The sequence below is a fragment of the Parasteatoda tepidariorum genome, chromosome 3 (genome assembly GCF_043381705.1).
Source record: "Parasteatoda tepidariorum isolate YZ-2023 chromosome 3, CAS_Ptep_4.0, whole genome shotgun sequence".
NCBI classification, from domain to species: Eukaryota; Metazoa; Arthropoda; class Arachnida; order Araneae; family Theridiidae; genus Parasteatoda; species Parasteatoda tepidariorum.
Genome location: NC_092206.1, coordinates 62,247,875 through 62,266,663, shown reverse-complemented (window position 1 = coordinate 62,266,663; position 18,789 = coordinate 62,247,875). Strand labels below are relative to the sequence as shown.

The window sequence follows — 18,789 nt, the reverse complement described above, 5'->3', positions numbered from 1 at the left end:
TTTTTTTTTTTTTTTTTTTTTTTTTTTTTTTTTTTTTTTTTTTTTTTTTTTTTTTTTTTTTTTTTTTTTTTTTTTTTTTTTTTTTTTTTAACGACTTATTTAAATATTAAAATAGAGAGTACCACTTCTCGTTCGCTGCGCTCATGAACTCTCGGATTTGCTTTTGGAATTCCTATCGGCTCATTGCGTATGATGTGTTTTGATCTAACTTTACTTGATGTCTAGTAATGTTTTCAAAACAAAATTCTAAAAATATGCAACATTTACATACAGTTAAATCTCAAATGCAATGGAATTCTAAAATATTTCGGTACCTGAGTAAATTATTAAGTATAATAAAGCAAAAATACTGAACAATTTACTTGATTACATGAACTGTTAGTATTTAAAATTTCGTTTCTACCTAACTTAAAACTCAATTCGTTTTTAGCTTTTCGTTGCTAACACAGGAAACGAAATGTTATCAGTTTTGTGATAATGTATACATTGGCGTCTTTAATGATATAGATTTAAGTTTAATTATCAACTGATTTATATTAATTTCTGATCAGTTTTGTATTAAATTTTTAAGTAGCATAAAAGTTAAGATATTTTTAACTGGAGGAAATAGTTATAGATAAATAGTTGAAGCATTTTGGCTCTTCTATAACATTAAGTACGTCACTATTTGTGGATTATTTTGTAGGAAATGCTTGAGAAACGAAAGGAGACAATGAATTTTATTTTTATAGAATCTAATAAAAAAAAAACAATAAAAAGAATGACATCATAATTTATAATACTTTCAGTGTTTTTTATTTATTTTTTTAAATTTAAAATACTTGTTTGTAATGAATTAAATTGAGTTAACTAGATCATCCAAGCAATTCAAATCGAACAACATAATACTTAGGTAAATCAATTAGTTAAATCAAACTCACTTAATTACTTGATCGAGTTCACTTTGGTAATTCGAAACACGAACTAAAATAACTTTTTTGAATCAACGGATTTGAACAGCGGGATAAACTAATATTAGTCAGTGTAAACGGGTAAATAATTTCTAATCGAATTAATGGATTGTATAGGGATAAACCAATTTCATAGTGTATGAAAATTAGAAAAAATAATATATTTTTCTGTATAAATATTTTTGATTAGAAAGAAACTTTAGAATTAATGCATTCAAATAAATGGATTCAAAAATATTGATAAAAACTAATAAGTTTAGGCTGTGGTTTTGTAGCTGAATCTAAACGATGGTATCAGTGAATCTCTTTAGATGATTTGAACTATAGAGTTAAAGATACAGAGAAGAGAATATGGTCAAAACTACCAGAATGTGGTAAAATTTACAGCTTTTCTGGTTCGATGGGAACACCAAAATATGCGAAAAAAATTTACCGAAAAACTTTGGCAATTAAGAATGACAAAAATGAGTTCGGTAAAATTAACATTGAAATATAGTTTTGTAATAAGTGATAAAATTTGGTAAGTGAGGTAAAATTTGTTAATTTTATATGATGCCTTAGAACATGGCATAATAGTCATTTATTCGGTTTAATTAGCTTTTCAGTTTTAAATTTTCTACTAAATGTGTGGAAATAAAACTTTAATTTTGAGAACTAGGATTTCTGGTAAATTGCTATAAAATGAATGGAAAAATTACCAAATGAATGGTTTAAGTACCGTATGTTTTGGTTTTTGTTACCAGAATTATTATATATATATTACTAAAAATTTCATTACAATACAGTACAGTACTTTTAATGAGATTTTTTTATCTCTGTGTAATTTAAGTGTAAAAAAACACAGAAAAGAAGAAAAAGTATTGCTGCAGCAACTTTATTTCATTGGAATTTAATCTTTGTACACACTAATATAAGGAAATACATACAAAATAAAGATCATTATAATTACATTACACATAATACGAAAAATAAACACGTGCTCACTGATGAAAAGCACTTATATTGGAAGTCCATTGCAATGTCTTTATATTACAGAGTAAATTTAAATCCTCAGAGAAACAGCCACATGAAAGCATTTGAGGACATCGGTAAATGTTGAAGAATGATTTTCATAGCAAACAGTGCCAACTCAGAAATTCGAAAGCTCAATTCAATTAATTTTACATATTCCCTTCACAATGGAATTAATAATAGATAATATTTTCCAAATATAATTAATTTGAGACGAAACGATATGTACGCATTCTTGATTGCTGGAAATTTAGGTTTCGACATTTTGTCTTCCCGAACTTTTAGAATTTTCCAGACACAGAGACGAACACTTATTTCACACATAACTAATTATAAACACTATAAACAAAAAAGAAATAAATACAAAAAAGAAATGTGGGCATAATTGTGAAAGAAATTTTCCTGCAGGTAAGCAAAAATGCCCAAGAATACTTTTTCTTCTGCACTTGAAATGGAGATGTGCAAATGCAACTCATATATAAACCAAAATTTTTTAAAAAAATGAGAATGTAGCACTAAAATATGAGTTTAATGAGTTTCTTTAAAAATAAAAATTAGACAAAATTACATTAAATAATATAGTTTGTGTGAAGATAATTGTAAATAGTTAGTTATTATAGTCCTCTTCTTTTGTGCTTTCGGACACGTTCTTGAGCACGGGAAGCTTGCCAGTTGTTCACACCTGATAGGTCCGTCTGTAATAGAAAATGCTTTTTAATTTACGTATTTATGATCATTAGGAATCACTGCTAAAGCATACATTACTTATTTTAATCATTCAAGACTGTTTAAAGAATACATTAAATATTTAAGACTATATATATATAGTGTTAACTTGAAAATTTTAAATGTTTTTGTCTTATTTGACAGGATTTAACTATTTTAAAATACTCCTGGTGAAACACTTGCACTATATTTACAGGGAAATTATCTAAATTCGACTGTAAAATCTATATTTAATTAGTTCCTTCACAATTTCTTATTTAATTTATTTACGCAGTACCAAAAATATTGAAAATTATAGTTTGCCCTATGTAAAGATGTTTTCCCAACGCATGCTTTTCTCAACTATATGCCTTGATGTTTTTAATTATCCAAAATATTTAATTTGACAAATCAGTCTATTCTTGCCATTAAATTAATTAAAATTTAATGACAACTAATTTAACAAATTGATATAAAGATAATTTGTTTTGTAGAAATACAACTTGTAGAAGAAGAAAAAATTGATCATAATACTGCTCGATTTTACAATTCGCGGATTTTTTTTTAAAATGGTCTTGCACAAATCCCCTTTAAAAAATTATTGAATTCTAAAGCCTGTCTTAATATGTAGCTGTTTCATCCTTTATTTACTTTTATAATTTTAAAACTGTTTTAAAACAACTTATGAAGAGTGATTGACGTTACTCTGAAAGTGTCAAAATTTGAGGTTAGTTACTTTTGCAATATTAAATTAATAAAACAATAGTCTTTCAACCTACTTAAATGCTTAAAAAATGACCTTTTTAAAAAGTAAATACCGTTGTTCAAAAACATTTCTGAAACATTTTGCTTAACTAACTAACTGTATATATTTTCAAGCTTAACTTGCGTACTAGAAGTATACTTTTCAGAATAAACCTATTGAAATTAAAGAGATAAATTATATACAGAAACTAAAAAGAATATTAAAAATTAAGTCAGTTCTTAATTCATTGCTAGCACTAATATAGATTACTAAAAAATTATTTAATATTTCCTCAATTTACGTCTAGCACTACTAAAGTTTACAAATAATTAAATTTATATCTTTAAATTAATGCCTAGCACTTGGATCGCTAAAAATTAAATTAATCAGTGTTTTTTTTTCTTTTAAATTTACGTCTAGAATATGAAAAGACTAATAAAATTTTAGGTACTATTTTATTTAAGTTACGTCTAGTTCTAGAAAAGAATACTAAAAAAAAAATTCAAATTTTTGAATTTATCTCCAACACTTCACTGAGAAAAAAGTAGGGTCAGAACTACCAGAATATTGTTCAACTTATCATGCTTCTGGCTCTACGGGTACTCTGAAACGCATGGTAATTTTTACAAAAGCAATTTGGTAATACGATTTTGGTAAAATTAGCAACAAAATATGCTTTTATAATATGCGATAAAATTTGGTAATTGTGGTTAAATTAGGTAATTTCTTCACGATACCTTAGAGCATGGATACACTTATTCGGTACTTTTCCAGCTTCGTGTTTTCTACTAAATGTGTGGCAATAAGAACTGTAATTTTGAAAACCATTGCCATTATTTTTCCGGTAAACCATTACCATTTGAATGGAAAAATTAACAAATGAATGGTTTCAATACCACATATTTTGATTATATAAACCAAGCTTTATTATTTTTTTCACAAGAAATGTCATTACCGTGCAGTACCAGGGCTAAAGAGAATAGAAGGGCTGGTTCACTCCTTTGAAGTATCTCTCGCCGCGCCGATCCTCCGACGTCACTCTAGTGACGTCACTTTGGCGCAAAACTCGCACCTTTACTTCAAGAACGGAGCGTTTGGCCTTACTACTCTAACTAATATTGGATCATTTCTTTTTGCGAGATATTCTAAGACATTTGTTATCTTCTATAATGACTTTCCTCAGTTTTTGCAGTGAATTTACAAGAATTTAAAACTATTATCGAAATGCCAGTTTGCGCGATTGCAACTTGCAAAAATTCTGATATAAAAACAAAAGGAAAAGGTATAATTTTTCGCGTGTTCCGTAAAGTAAATGAACAACTATGTAAAGAATGGATTCCGAAATGACACAGTTAATATAAAACCGCAATACGTTTATTCTGTCGTAAAGAACTTTTATAAAAATTCATTATCTAAATAGAAACCGCCTCGCTACTTCATAAAGAAAGGCAGGTGAAAAGAATTAAAAAATAGATAAAGTCAAAGAAAATTAAAATGTAAGTAAAAAGTATAAATAAAATATATAGTATATAGTTGAAATTCTCCTAATTTCATAACATATTTTTTAATGTAGTTATTCTAAATATTTATGATTTTTTTTAAAAATTATATTCTCTTCAATTTAAATATCTATATATTATATCATCGTAAATTTAAATGTCTATAAACAATTGTAAAATTTCTAATGTCATTATGAACCTAAATTATTATTTTGTTTCAGTAATTAGCGTTTAAGGTTGATGTTTCCTAATGATTAAGTATGAACAAATTGCTATTAACGACATATTTTAAAATCAGGGATTCTAAATTTAACTTAACTTATCTTTATAAAAGAATATGTAGATAAAAAAAGTGTCGATATATGCCTTCATTTTTCTTAATAGTTAAAGTTAAAACTGAACTTTTTAAAATAAAGTATTTATCGTGTCATTTTCACCAACTAGCAAAACATTTTTATAAGTTTAAAATGGTATTTTTTTAATATAATAACCAAGAAAGTTTTTTTTGAACTATGTTTATGAACGGAAATAATGTGTTAATTACGTAAAGTTTGAAGGCTAATAACCAGAAAAAGTCTAACTTATTTTTACAAAGAGAAAGATGCAAAGTTATCATATCTTTGCTTGCGATCTCCGAGATCTGTGGACACAGTGACGTCATGAGGAGGGAAATCGTAGCTTCAGCTCTAAGAGCGGAGTGAACTAGCCCTTCTAGTACGGTACTTTTGCCAATTTTTTCTTCTCCGTTTATAAAAATATTACTATAAATTAATTTTTACGTTGGAAACTAAATTCTTTATAATTTTATCATTAATAATGTTTCTTTCCTTGGCGCAGTGTCAGACTACATCAAGTAAGTACTCACCGAAATCATGCTTGCCATTTCAGCAGATACACATCGTTGGCAAGTGCTTTTTCCAACACCATACTCAGTTGCCAGACACTCGCAACACATTCCCCAGTTGCTGTTACTTTCTACAGATGACCTGGCGACGAGTCGAGAGAAGATGTCCATGAACTTCTTGTTGGCGTTTCTCTTGGTCTCCGTTAAGAATTGTGAATCAAACGTTGAACCATTAACTTCAAGTGCAAGTGGAATGCAGACGTCTTTTGGAATCTTCAACTGTGCCAAAAGATCAACATCGCCTGGTACGTGGGAATCTTTGACTTCTCTCAATGTGTATGCGAATTTGCTGTCAACACCTGTTACAATAGTATTTACATTAATTTAGGTATTTTTTTACAGCGTACTGATCAATACATTATCTGACTTCTGTTTTAACTCCTCATTAGAATTAGCCCAATTATAATATTTTTCGCATTGTATAACCTATGGACGAAGATTAGCATAAAATATGATCACGAATTCTTCAAGAAATACTTTCATGAAAATGATTTCAATAAAATAAAAACATAAATTCATACAGTAAAAAATTCCGGATAAATTATTGTAAAAAGTACCGACACTAAGGATGCCTGTACTTTTTACCGTAAGATCCATTCTTCAGGAGCATGTTACGGAACAAAAAATCTGATTTACCGTTATTTTTGCTGTACTAATTATCGCAAAATCACTGAATCACTTCAATCAAATGAATATTTCTGTAAAAATTGCGGTATATTTTACAGTAAAAATTGATTTTACCGTAAAATGCATTTTGCAAAGTCCTGATTACTGATTCCTATTTTCTAACAATGCATTTTACTTAAAAGCTATGCCATTTAATTTGAACTGTATGATTTGAATTCAGTGCTATTCAGTTTTAAAACATTCGACTTGAATTCTACGTTATTAAAACCTAAAGTCTTCTTGTCTTTTAATATTTAGATTTCAAATTATTAAATTGATGGTGGTGAATGTATCATCTTACGCAGCAATTCATAATCGGAACTAATCGGCTCTAAAAAGTATGTTACAATTGTAAATTCTCCTCCATTTCTATCTAATATTTAACGAGGATGATAAACACATGAATAAATAAATATAATACTGTAGACTGAAACAAATTGTCCTGTCAATTATTGCTCAAAACATACGAGCTTAACTCTGAACTTAAAATTTAACACGATTTCACGGGATTTTATAATTGCTTTTACGATGTCAAAATTATAAAATGTCATCTTTAACAATTCTTAATCTTCAGTTATGCATACATCTCAAACTTCAAACTTGGTTGATACTGCCTTTTTTTACCTCTTTTATTTTCTCTTTTACCTCTTTAAAGAAATTTTACTAGTGATGTCTTATTTCGATTAAGATTTAATAATGATGGAACACTCAGTTTCGCATCATAAACTATGATGACAAAGCAAATTTCATATATAATTAATTTTGTATGAAAGATATTTCGATATGCTTACCAATAACTCTCTTAGCCTTCGAGCTCTTGGTTGGGCTCTTCATTTCATATCTTTGTTCCATCAACAAGTGCAGAGTAATATCACTATCCAAAAGTGTTCTAAGCATCTCACCGTACTCAGCCTTTAAACCAGAAAAGTTTAATTAAAGCAACAATTCAAAAAAGTTCTGAAATTACTAATTGATGCAATGGGAGACGGTATACATACTTTTACTTCTTCAGATTTGCACAGTGAGCATTTCACCAAAATGAAACTCTTTGTCGATCCGGTCCTGTAACTCAAAGAGGCGGCATACCTCATTGCCTGCAACATGTTGATTGGACCGTCACCAAACTCCAAGCTATTCAAAGCTGAATCCAGAGATCTAAGAGGACCTGATTCCATGCCATCCATTGTGTGGACATGTGGCTCAGAGTGAATCTTATCACCACCAAAACCAACAACTCTGAATCGAATGTCTTTGTATCCCTTTTGTTTGTAGCTGTTTTCAATTCCTTGAGCCAATTTTGAAATGTATTTTACCCTCTCCTTGTTGCATTCCTTTTCTTCAATCAAGAAAACTACATCAGCAGCTGTAACAGATCCGTCTCTTGGGTATTGAATAGCGTCTCCTTCGTTCATGAAGCCTCCATCCTGTTTCTCACACCATACTGAAATAAAAATATTTTATAGCTTCAAATGATAGTACTTTCGCACAAATTTTATTTATGAAAACATACGATATTGAAAATATCAATTAGCACTTTTTAATTTAGCTACTTATTTAAATTTTAGCTACTTATTTAATTTTTTTTTAACTGATCATTGTATTTGTCCTCAGCTATTGATTATACATTATATTTATATCAATAAAGATAAAAAAAATCGTGTAAGTTCTTCATATCTATATCAATACGCATCATGTACATTGTTAGCACCAATAATAATATTGACAAATAAATCATTGAACTTGCATTGATTTGATATAATGATATCAATAAACAGTTATTGGTTCATAATCATAGCATATGCACTTATAAACAAATAAATATACTAAAATTTTCTTCTATTTTAAAGTACGTATTAAAGTGCAATTTGCTTCATAAATTATTGATAGTCCTAACATTTCTTTTATAAATTTTCAGTTGATATTGTTTCTATTATATGAATCATACAAATTTTAGTTGGAAATGGATATTTTTAACATTTTAGTGAATATTAGGAATTTTTAAAAAATTATGTTTTATTTTTTATATGCTTATGTTTTATTTTTTATAGAACTGTTCATCATATATTGCCTGATTCAATCTTTTTTTTAAATCCAGAGCATAAAAACAGTACGCAATTGTACATAGGAGGCTTTGCAAATAGAATAGACATTTAGCATTTTCGCGATTTCCCCACTTTTCCCCTCTCTGTTACCATGGTTATCCACTAATTTCAATTTTTCTCCAGGCCAGTACGTTATTATTGTAATAATGTACAGTTGTGAGTTACAGACACTCCTAAACTGTCGTGTGAATAAAAAGAGTAGTGCTGCTGCCTGTCACATCGTTGCCTAGGTGACAAAGGTAGACCTTGAGACACCAATTTTAATTACAAAAAGTGTGAATAGTGTGAAACATTTTCTTCTTACCACAATGTTTTGGCATCTTAAGCAATACTCCTTCAGATTTACACTCGGCAAAATAAGCTGCTGCTGTTTCACAAATAACATCATCCTGTTCTGTGTCTGCAACTGCAGCCAAATCAGTAATGCACATTTTCATGTATGGTTCAGGTTCAACCTATTAAAAATCAAAATAATGGATGATTTAATTCATTATCAAGTGCTTAGTAAAATAGTTAAATAAATTAGTCTAAAGTAATACTTTTTTTTTCTTCTTTAACTTGTATTAATTTTGTATCCTAGCATTTTCTCATTTTAATATTTTTCTGTTCAAAATACTACAACTGGAAGCCTTTGGCAAGAAATAAAAGTAAGGCACAGTCTATTTCTTTTAATCTTTTTTATTAAACACATAAACTTTAAAACCAATTTACTCAAAATTTCTAAGGTTTCTCTTATAATCTCAAAAGCTTCAATTCTGTGTAAGACAAATTTTAAAGTCAAAAATTATAGTTACCTGTTTAAAGCATGCTCTAAATTCTGATGTCGATTTCTGGAATAGTGCTTTGCATTTTTCTTGAACTCTGTAGTCGTTAGTCGGTAGTGTTGCGAAATTTTCTGTTGACTTGCAAGCTCCTTGTCCAACTTCCCAAGTGTTGGCGAAAGTTTCAACGTCATCTACGAAATGTCGTCCAGGAGTCATCCAGTCAAGTTGAGGCTCGTAGTTGAATGTTCCAAAAAGTCCTGCCGTTTTTCCAAAATAGAAGCCAGATACCGAGACGCTGCAGTAGTTGCGTACAAAATTGCAAACGATCGAAAAACCTGTAAAATTAATATTTAGTACATTTAAAAACGTTCCAAAAATGTAGACTCTGTTCCAGATTAATTATAATTCGTTTTTAATTGTTAATGTTAACTTTCCCATACTAATATATTGTCATAAGTATGACTTCAAAAAAAATATTGCCTATAATTACAACAAAAAAAAACTTTTATTTTTAGTTCTTAAATGTGTCACATTTATATTTCCTTCCTAAAATTTGTCAATTATTTTGAATTGTTATTGTAAATTGAACTCTCATGTTACTAAATAATTTTAAAAAGGAATGTGTTTAAAGTCTTGCTTGCTCATTTAAGGTTTATAATGAACTAAAAATATTTATTAAGTGGTACCCATTTTCAAGTATCCTATGCAATATTGCATAGGATACTTGAACACTTTTTTTCCAGCATTTATTTTAATGCAATGTGTTTGTTATGTAAGGGAACTTAACAAATTTGGAAACTTGGTTCTTTGAATGTAATTAGAAAATAGTTTTGTATTTTGTATAACATACCTTTTCTTTAAAATAAATGTAGGATTATTTTTCTTAAATTTCTACTTATTTAACAAAAATGCTTAATTTTTCAATACTTTATTCAATAAACCTGTATTGATTTACTTTGCTCAGATTAATTTCTTGTTTTCTACTTTATATTTCTTCAATTTTGCATATATTTGATTACTTAAAAAGCAGAGTGATATTACTATACGAATCAAATTTAATTTATGTCACTTTAAGTCGTAAATGAATATATAAGCAAGGAAAAACGAAAACTCTATCGAAATCTATTTGAAGAAAGAAGTTTTAAAAGCATCAAACTTGTTTGATTACCAGCGAAAATAATATGGAAAAGTAAATGCCGACAATTAGAAACACCTCCGAATTTCATCAGAGATTTAAACTGGTTTTTATGCTTTAATCTCCCCTTCATCATCAGTGATTTGACAGATTTCTGTATCCGTTTTTACTTCGACTGCTTGTAAATTTTAATCGGACGAGGCTTTACTTAATTAGCTAAATAACGGTTTGCTTTGGTAAATAATGTTAAGTAACGGGACGATACTTAATTTGCTTCGTTTTCGACAGTAATTCTAAATTATACAAAAAGTGATAATTACAGATCATCATGCGTATAGAATATTAGATATGTAAGTTATATAATGTGTGCTATATACGTAAATGTTTTAACTCAGATTATGCATGGAACTTTTAAAATGTGGTTTATAAACAAAAATGGTTTGCGCTGCATGTCATGAAATTAAACTTTAAAAATGTTTTAATGGGCTTTCTGAGCAAACGGATTTATAAAACTCTTACCCTTCTTTTCATTATCAACTCTGACATTAGGTCCCTCCCTCATTACTACAGTGTGTCCAACCTGGATGGGACACTCTGCTTTGACGTCATCAAGGGTGACTTTGTAGTCATTGCCGATGTCGATTTTTCTTCCGTCAGCCAAAATGGTGAGAGATCGCCTCATGTGGTCTGATGTTCCGTAGTTGACGACAGCAGTGAAATTTCCGTCGACGAAGTCTCGAGCAAGAAGGTAGCTGCATTTTCCGGCAAAGTCGTAAGACTTTTTGTCGAATGTAATGAAGTGTTGGTTACCAGAGATAAGAGCATGTGCTGAAAATTGTTAAAGAAAAATGTTGATGAATGTTGTTAGGAGATAGGTATAACTAAAACTACGGTTATGTAAAATGTAGTTTAATGTATGAATGTATTTAATAACTTATATCTACTAGAAATTTTTTAAAAATTAACCAAATAAATCATGATTATTATTGTTAAATTATAGGTCTTGAACTAATATAACGCTGACCTACACGTTCAAGTAGTACAAGAGAATAAATTTTACGAGCGTTTTTTTTCCAATTCAATTCCGTAACCTTGTAATTTTAAACCCAATCCAGACGACAAAGGAACTCCTGAATCAAGTATTAAGAGAAGATTGCCTTCACGGACAACTTTTTAATGGAACTAACCCGTATTTGTGTTACATGGAGAGGAACACCACGAAAGCTTCCATCGGTTAGCCCGATAGCAAGGGGACTATAACTCATGAACCGCTACTACTGAGCATACATTTAGGTCATCACTGTGATCGGTGGGAGTCCGGGGAGGAATTCAAAGCTACCAGCTTTTGACGGGATTCGAACCCGGTTCACCTCATTGGAAGCTGAAGTCAGAAACTAATAATTTAACTATGCAGTATTATGCTACCATTTAGTTAACATTTCAGAAGTCCTTATTTGGAAAGAGAGAATGCTAATAAAGAATACAAAGAATAATAAAGAATACTAATAAAGAAATTGAAATTAAAAATTTCTCCGTTCGAAAATACGAAGCCTATTGCTGTGTTGTTCCAAGCCATTAAATTGTAAACATTTAATATCGCAATATACAAGGAAAAATTAGTTAATATTTTCTTTCATTTATTTTTCCAAACACGAAAAGATTAAAACACTTATTAATTAGTAATCATTGATGAGATATTTGACAAGAAAAAAGTTAAATTTTATTTAGAATGTGGCTTTATGTCACATTTTAATAACCCTATAACTTTCAAGAAATAAAATCCCCTTACTCTCTTTTAAGCACATAGTAATAAGTATAGTTAAGCATAACTAAGCAAAATAGTTAAAAACTTTAACGTATTGTCAGAGTATTTTTGAATTATTCTTAGTAAGCAAAATTTGATTTGCAACAAAATGTTACAAAATTTAAGAACTTTTATCATTATTGTACTTTAAAAAAAAAATAATTTGGAATTTCAAATAGCTTAAATAAATGAATAATTTATAAAACAATTTTGTAATAGCATCATATAAAAATGAATGCTAAAAAAAATTTAAATTTATTTACCTCTAAAAGCAGGCAGCCAAAAGCTTGGTGTGAAGTATTTCGTAAATTTATAATAATAATCCCAGATGCAGAAGTCTTCATAATGTTCAGCCAGTACTGTGTTCAAGTTAATCATTTTTTGATATTCTGGGTAAGTTTTAAAATCGAATACTTCAATCAAACTGCTTCGAGGTCCTGGTAGTGTGAATTCTAGGGAGATGAATCCTCTTTCTGGAGTGAAAGTATATTTGGCGCCAGCATGAGATCTATAAAAGTCAGCCAAAAATTCATGAGCAGAGTTCATAGCAACGGATTTCAAATAATCAGCAGTTGTTTCAGCCAAGGCGGAGACGGCATAATCCAATCCCAGATTGTGGTACACTTCAACGCTCTGAAATAGAAAATATTTTCATTATTCTAACTTTTTGTTCATCAAAATATAAAAAATGGAATATTGCGTTCGGGCGTGGAATATTTTATTTTATAACCGTCGTTGAACAGCTGATGACTACTGATGATCAACTCCTTAGCCTTGTAATTTTGAACCCAAACTTCCCCCAATCAAGTATTGGGAGAATGTCATGACGATTTCTCCCCCTAAAGTTTAACAAATTGATATCAGTCGAAACCACAATCAAAGCAAATTTTTCATACATTAATTTTCTGCTATAAATAACTTTAAATAATTGCTGTATAATTCCCTAAAAATCAATCAAATTATTTAGAGAAAACTGAAAATAAAAAAAATTCTTTATACAGTGTAACAGCATGCGTTACACTGTATACACTTAGCAACATACCTTATGGCTAAGTTATAACTAGATATAAAACTTCTCCAAAAAGATCCATTTTAAAAATCACTTTTTTTTATAATTAATTTGAAAAGGTACCATCAGATTATTTTCAGTTTTGTTTACTTATAAAACACTGTATCGTGTTTGAAAATTTTGATTAACTAGTAGATTGATAAACTATGAATTCTTTTTATTATACAATAATGATAATGAGTAACCCAAGAATGATCGTTGGTAATTTGAAAAAGAAACTAAAAATTAAATGAAGTAAAACATGTAGTTTGCTGCATTCTGATTAGGAAACTAGATTTATTTTTGCTAAGCTTTAAAATTTAAACAATTGATTGCATTTCTAGTAAAAAAAGAAATCTGCGAACTATGTTTTCAACTCCATGCTGGAACTGCATGCTAGAAATATTTCAACAGCGGTCTGTAAATTCTTTCCCTAGATTGTTCCGCGTAGTTGATATGTAGCATCATAAAATAATGTTTTTTCCTTAATTACTATCATCATCTGCTGTCAAACTTTGTAACTAATTTAAAAACTTCATGAGAATATTTAACTTGTTTCCTAAGTAGAATGCAGCAAACCTTACGTTTCCATCTCCTTTCTTTTATTTAAATTTTTAGAACCCCCACTATGCATGCATTCACACTCTGTGTCCTTAGTCACTTACTCTTCGTAAAGCGGAATTAGCAACTCCAGACATGTATTCTACTGTAGGATGGTTGATGATTGTGTCCATCAATTGCATGTCATAGTATCTGTCAATGAAAGCTTGAGCTGACTCTGCGTAGTTGAAGTCTTGGAAGGCCTGGATGGTTGTCATAACACTGTTAGAATAGCTCATCACTGCACGGTAGAATCTGTTGGACACAATACAATTCGTAGCTGCAGAAGCTATTCCTGTAGAAAATATTTATATTAAATATTGATAAAATTTGTGAAGTTGTCTCTGAAATCAGAAACTACCTCCTCCAGTCTCTATTTTAACTATGGTAAATTATGCGACGACTTATTTCCTTTTTATTGAATTCCAAGGTTATGCATTTGCTTCATTTAAACTAACATAAAATATAAAATCTATATGAAAGTAATCAGAATCTACCTCCCTTATTCACTTTTTTATTTATGGTAAATTCCATTCAATAAGTCACTAAGTTATGCATTTGCTTCATTATATTACTATTTGAAGCATATAAGATATGGAAAAACTAAATGAAGGTAGTTAGAATCTACCTTTTTAATTCGCTATTTTAACTGTAGTAAACTAAATGAACTGATATTTTCATTTTATTAAGCCTCTAAGCTATGTATTTGTTTCATTATATTACTTTATGAAGCATGTGAGATATGAAAAACTAAATAGTCAAAATATACCGTCTTAATTTGCTATTTTGAAATTATAATAAATTAAATGAACACCAATGTCCAATTTATTATGTCACTAAGCTATGCATTTGATTCATTACATTATCATATGAAGCATATGAGATATGAGAAAACTATATGAAGGTAGTGAGAATCTACCTTCTTTTTCACTATTTTTACTATGGTAAATATTATGAACACCGATTTCCATTTTATTATGTCACTAAGCTACGCATTTGCTTCATTACATTACTATATGAAATAAATGCATTGCTTAGTGACTCATTAAAGAGAATATTGCTAAAAATAATATATTTCTATATATATTTCTATATACTATTTATTCATTTAATAAATAAGTAACTTATATTTTTAAAAATATTAATTAATCTAGATCAAACAAAGCAATTAATATTGTCTTACCGTTGACAGTGTAACGTATTTTATCAGCAGCTTGTTTTGTGTAGTAGTATCCATCAATAATGCAAGGTGCATACGACCGTATCCATTTATCGACTCTTAAGTACATTTTATCACACAGNTATTTCCAAAAATCAGTTAAGCATTTGTTTTGTTGTATTACATAATATTAAATCATTTGTTTAATTTTATTCCCCACTGAACTGTATTTCAGTGTACTTAGTTACTAAACTTGAATTAGTAAGGTTTTAAGTCATAGATTAATATTTTAAAGCTGATTTAGACAATTGAAAAAATTTTGCAAACACTTAAAACCTTAAAAATTAAATATAGTTTAGTGAATAACATGAAATAAAACGTAAAATATATTTCTACATACTATTTATTTATTTAATAAATAAGTAAGTTATATTTTAAAAAATATTTATTAATCTAGATCAAACAAAGCAATTAATATTGTCTTACCGTTGACAGTGTAACGTATTTTATCAGCAGCTTGTTTTGTGTAGTAGTATCCATCAATAATGCAAGGCGCATACGACCGTATCCATTTGTCGACTCTTAAGTACATTTTATCACACAGGACTTTGAATTTGCGGTTAGTTACTTGCATCCATTCACCGATTCTTCTCAAAGCGTTTTTAGTGCATTCTCTAGCGCAGTGCTTCAGGGACTTCATGGCATTGCATGCAGATCTATGCATTCTAGTGAACACTTCACTCATATATTCATTCAAGTCCATTAATGAATATTGGATAGTGTAATAGATCTCTTCAAGTTGTTCTACTGCCATGTAATACATAGTTTCGCAGCCTAAAGCAAGTCCACCCATCAATTCCCTGAAAAGATAGTTAAAAAATTCAATATTATAGAGTGCGGATCGTAATAATTTGTAATTAATTTACATATCACAAGTTGGCTTTGTTGTTTCTAATGTCACTTTTTTTATTTTATAACCGTCGTTGAACAGCCGACCCAATTTCATGGGTTTACGACTACTAACGTTCAACTCCGTAGCCTTGTAATTTTGAACCAATCCAGAAGACAAGGAAACTCCTGGATCAATACCCCCAGAAGTATTGATTAGTTGTGGGAACATGGAGGACTTTGAGACGCGACAGATTTAACTTGCATCAGTCACCATTTACTACACGGGGAGTCTTCGGACGGCGAGGATCGAACCCACGACCTCTTGGATATGGGCCCAGCGCCCTACCGACCAGACTATCCCGGCCCTTCTAATGTCACTTGCCAAAACCAGCAAGCCTGTTTGGTGAAACGAATCGAATTTAAGGCAGAGGGTGCGTTTCCTATTTTTCATTAGCGTTATCTATGGCCAAGAATATGACTTCAGCCACACACACACATCACAGTCCGTTCATAGAGCTGACCCATAAATGCATTCATCCATTCATCCGCCGAACGTAATTTTGACCTGAACCAGAGAGGGATCAATCTCTAATTTCGTACCCTCAGAAGTATAATTTGTTATGGGAACGTGGAGGACTTTGCGACCCAACAGATTTAACATGCACCGGTTGCCATTTACTGCACGGGAAGTGACTACTACAGGAGGATATCGAACTCGTGACTTCTTGGACATGGGCCCAATGCTCTACCAACCAGGCTATCCCGACCGCTTCACAAATTGGAAAAAGTATTTATCAAAAATGATCAAGTAACTTTTTCAGAATCACAAGAAAAATATATCTTTTCTGTACAGCATAAAAAACAGTTATCGTATTAACGTTTCACGAATTCATATTGGATAAAAAGAATCATTTGAAGTGATAGTTAACAAGTAGAGAAGATCCAGGTATCATTGACAGACATCACCATGGAATTAATTAAAGCAATTTATTTAAAAATTATTTATTTGCCCCAAACTTAACGATACTTATAGAAAAATTTATTTTTTATACCTTCCTGAGATTCTTCCCTGTTATTATTGTTTTTTTATTTTCAGTTTGATTATTATTCATAAATAAAACTTAAAGTAGTGTTCTATACTAATATTATATTGCTAGTTTAAGTTTTTAATTTGTATACAAGAATCTGTTTATCAAAGTAGTACGAAGCCTGAAAAAGGTGGAGCTCCTTATCAATTGCATTAAAGATAAGACAATAATAATAAAATTTATATTCTTAAAACAATTTGAAAAGCAAACGAGTTTAGACAGAAAAAACTTAGTTTAACTTGATTTTTTTCTCATCAGCTTTCTTCACATGCATCTTAGTATTTATCTACGTACAAGTTTAAACAATTTTGATAAAAAATTCAAAATTTGAATTTTGTTAATGGTATTATAAATTTATTTTATTAGAAATACCTGAGTAAAAGTATTAGATTAAGAGTGTAACTATTTCATTTAATCATCGACGTTTTCTATTTGTTTAATAGTATTATTCAGCTTAAATGGGTAATTCTAGCAGTAGTATTACTCTGCTATAATTGGTAATTTCATCTTTTTTATGTTATCCGTTGTTTATGCTTATATGTTTTTCTTTCTTTTTTTTTGCATAAATATATCATTTTGATCAAACAAACTTTTCTCCTATTTTTCCAAACAGAATCGTCAACAGTTGAATCTATAGCAATACCCTAAGTTAAAACAATGAGAAAATACATATTTTAAGTGCCCCTTTTAAACATACAAGATGAGATTTTTGAACGATTTTTAGTGTGCTGAAATAGCCACTTGCCCTCGCTGAGCAAATTTCTAGACCATAGCACAAACGATTCTGGGTATTTAAAAGCAACACGCACACTCACATACATAAACTTTTCTTTTTTTAATACAGATTATAAAACTCAAAAAAATTATAGTAAAATAAATAAAAAAATTAATAAAAAATGAGTTTACTTACGTCATAAATTTCTCCAAGTTCTGATAACCAACAACTATGTCTTTCATGCAAAATTCATTTCTGTTGTACATTGTCCAGAAAGCATTATTGGTGATTTTAAAGTCATTTTCAATTTCTTTCAGACCATTCTTCAAGTCATTGAGGAATGGGGACATAAGTTCAGACACTGATCGGGAGATAAGGTTAGCTCTTGCTGACCACTCTTCGTTGAGTGTAGAACTCAAAGAATTGTATCGTTCACTGCTTGACCTTCCTACTGCTCGAATAGTTTCTCCAGTAGCAATCTATTATGAAAATAATACAAAAATATTAGAACCATGGAAAATAAATGATGACTATTGCTAACGATCTTAAATAAGTGCAAAATAAATGCTTTTATTACAGATTCAAGTAAAATAATTGAAGAATAAAAAAAATTGATAACAATATACTCTAATCTAATTAAAAAAAATAGTTTAGCTTTTGATATGCATTGTTACTCCTCTTTCATTTCAGGAGGAAAAAAATCAATATTTACTCTTAATTCTCTCATGAGCCTTGGTCTCCAGATAGCCCTCGATTTGAGAATTTTTGATTGTTCCAGACCAATGTACATATCGGCATCGGTTATTACATTTCCGTTCTTACTATGGGAAATTTTGAGATTAACTGATTCGCCAGGGAATGAGGCAGACATCTGTAATCCAGTGTTTTCTGCAATAGAAGACAAAGTAAATTTAATAAATTTATTTTAGTATTATCAATTAATTTATTTAATTATGTAATTAATTTATCAATTAATTAATTCATTAATATATATATATATATA

The 18,789-nt window shown here is 29.6% G+C and overlaps 1 protein-coding gene across 1 annotated transcript in view; it reads right to left on the bottom strand.

Moving 5' to 3' along the window:
• Nucleotides 1–1,808: 1,808 nt before the first annotated feature.
• Nucleotides 1,809–18,789, bottom strand: part of LOC107451189 (uncharacterized) — a 59,078-nt gene continuing 42,097 nt past the window's right edge. The window contains exons 23-34 of the mRNA XM_043039454.2: nt 18,499–18,674; nt 17,982–18,265; nt 15,579–15,952; nt 13,999–14,228; nt 12,549–12,918; nt 11,001–11,309; nt 9,377–9,681; nt 8,887–9,037; nt 7,479–7,921; nt 7,272–7,392; nt 5,776–6,113; nt 1,809–2,656 (exon numbers count right to left, since the gene is read on the bottom strand). Coding sequence (XP_042895388.1) covers nt 2,576–2,656; nt 5,776–6,113; nt 7,272–7,392; nt 7,479–7,921; nt 8,887–9,037; nt 9,377–9,681; nt 11,001–11,309; nt 12,549–12,918; nt 13,999–14,228; nt 15,579–15,952; nt 17,982–18,265; nt 18,499–18,674 — 3,182 coding nt within the window. The 3' untranslated portion in view covers nt 1,809–2,575. The remainder of the gene's footprint in view (nt 2,657–5,775; nt 6,114–7,271; nt 7,393–7,478; nt 7,922–8,886; nt 9,038–9,376; nt 9,682–11,000; nt 11,310–12,548; nt 12,919–13,998; nt 14,229–15,578; nt 15,953–17,981; nt 18,266–18,498; nt 18,675–18,789) is intronic.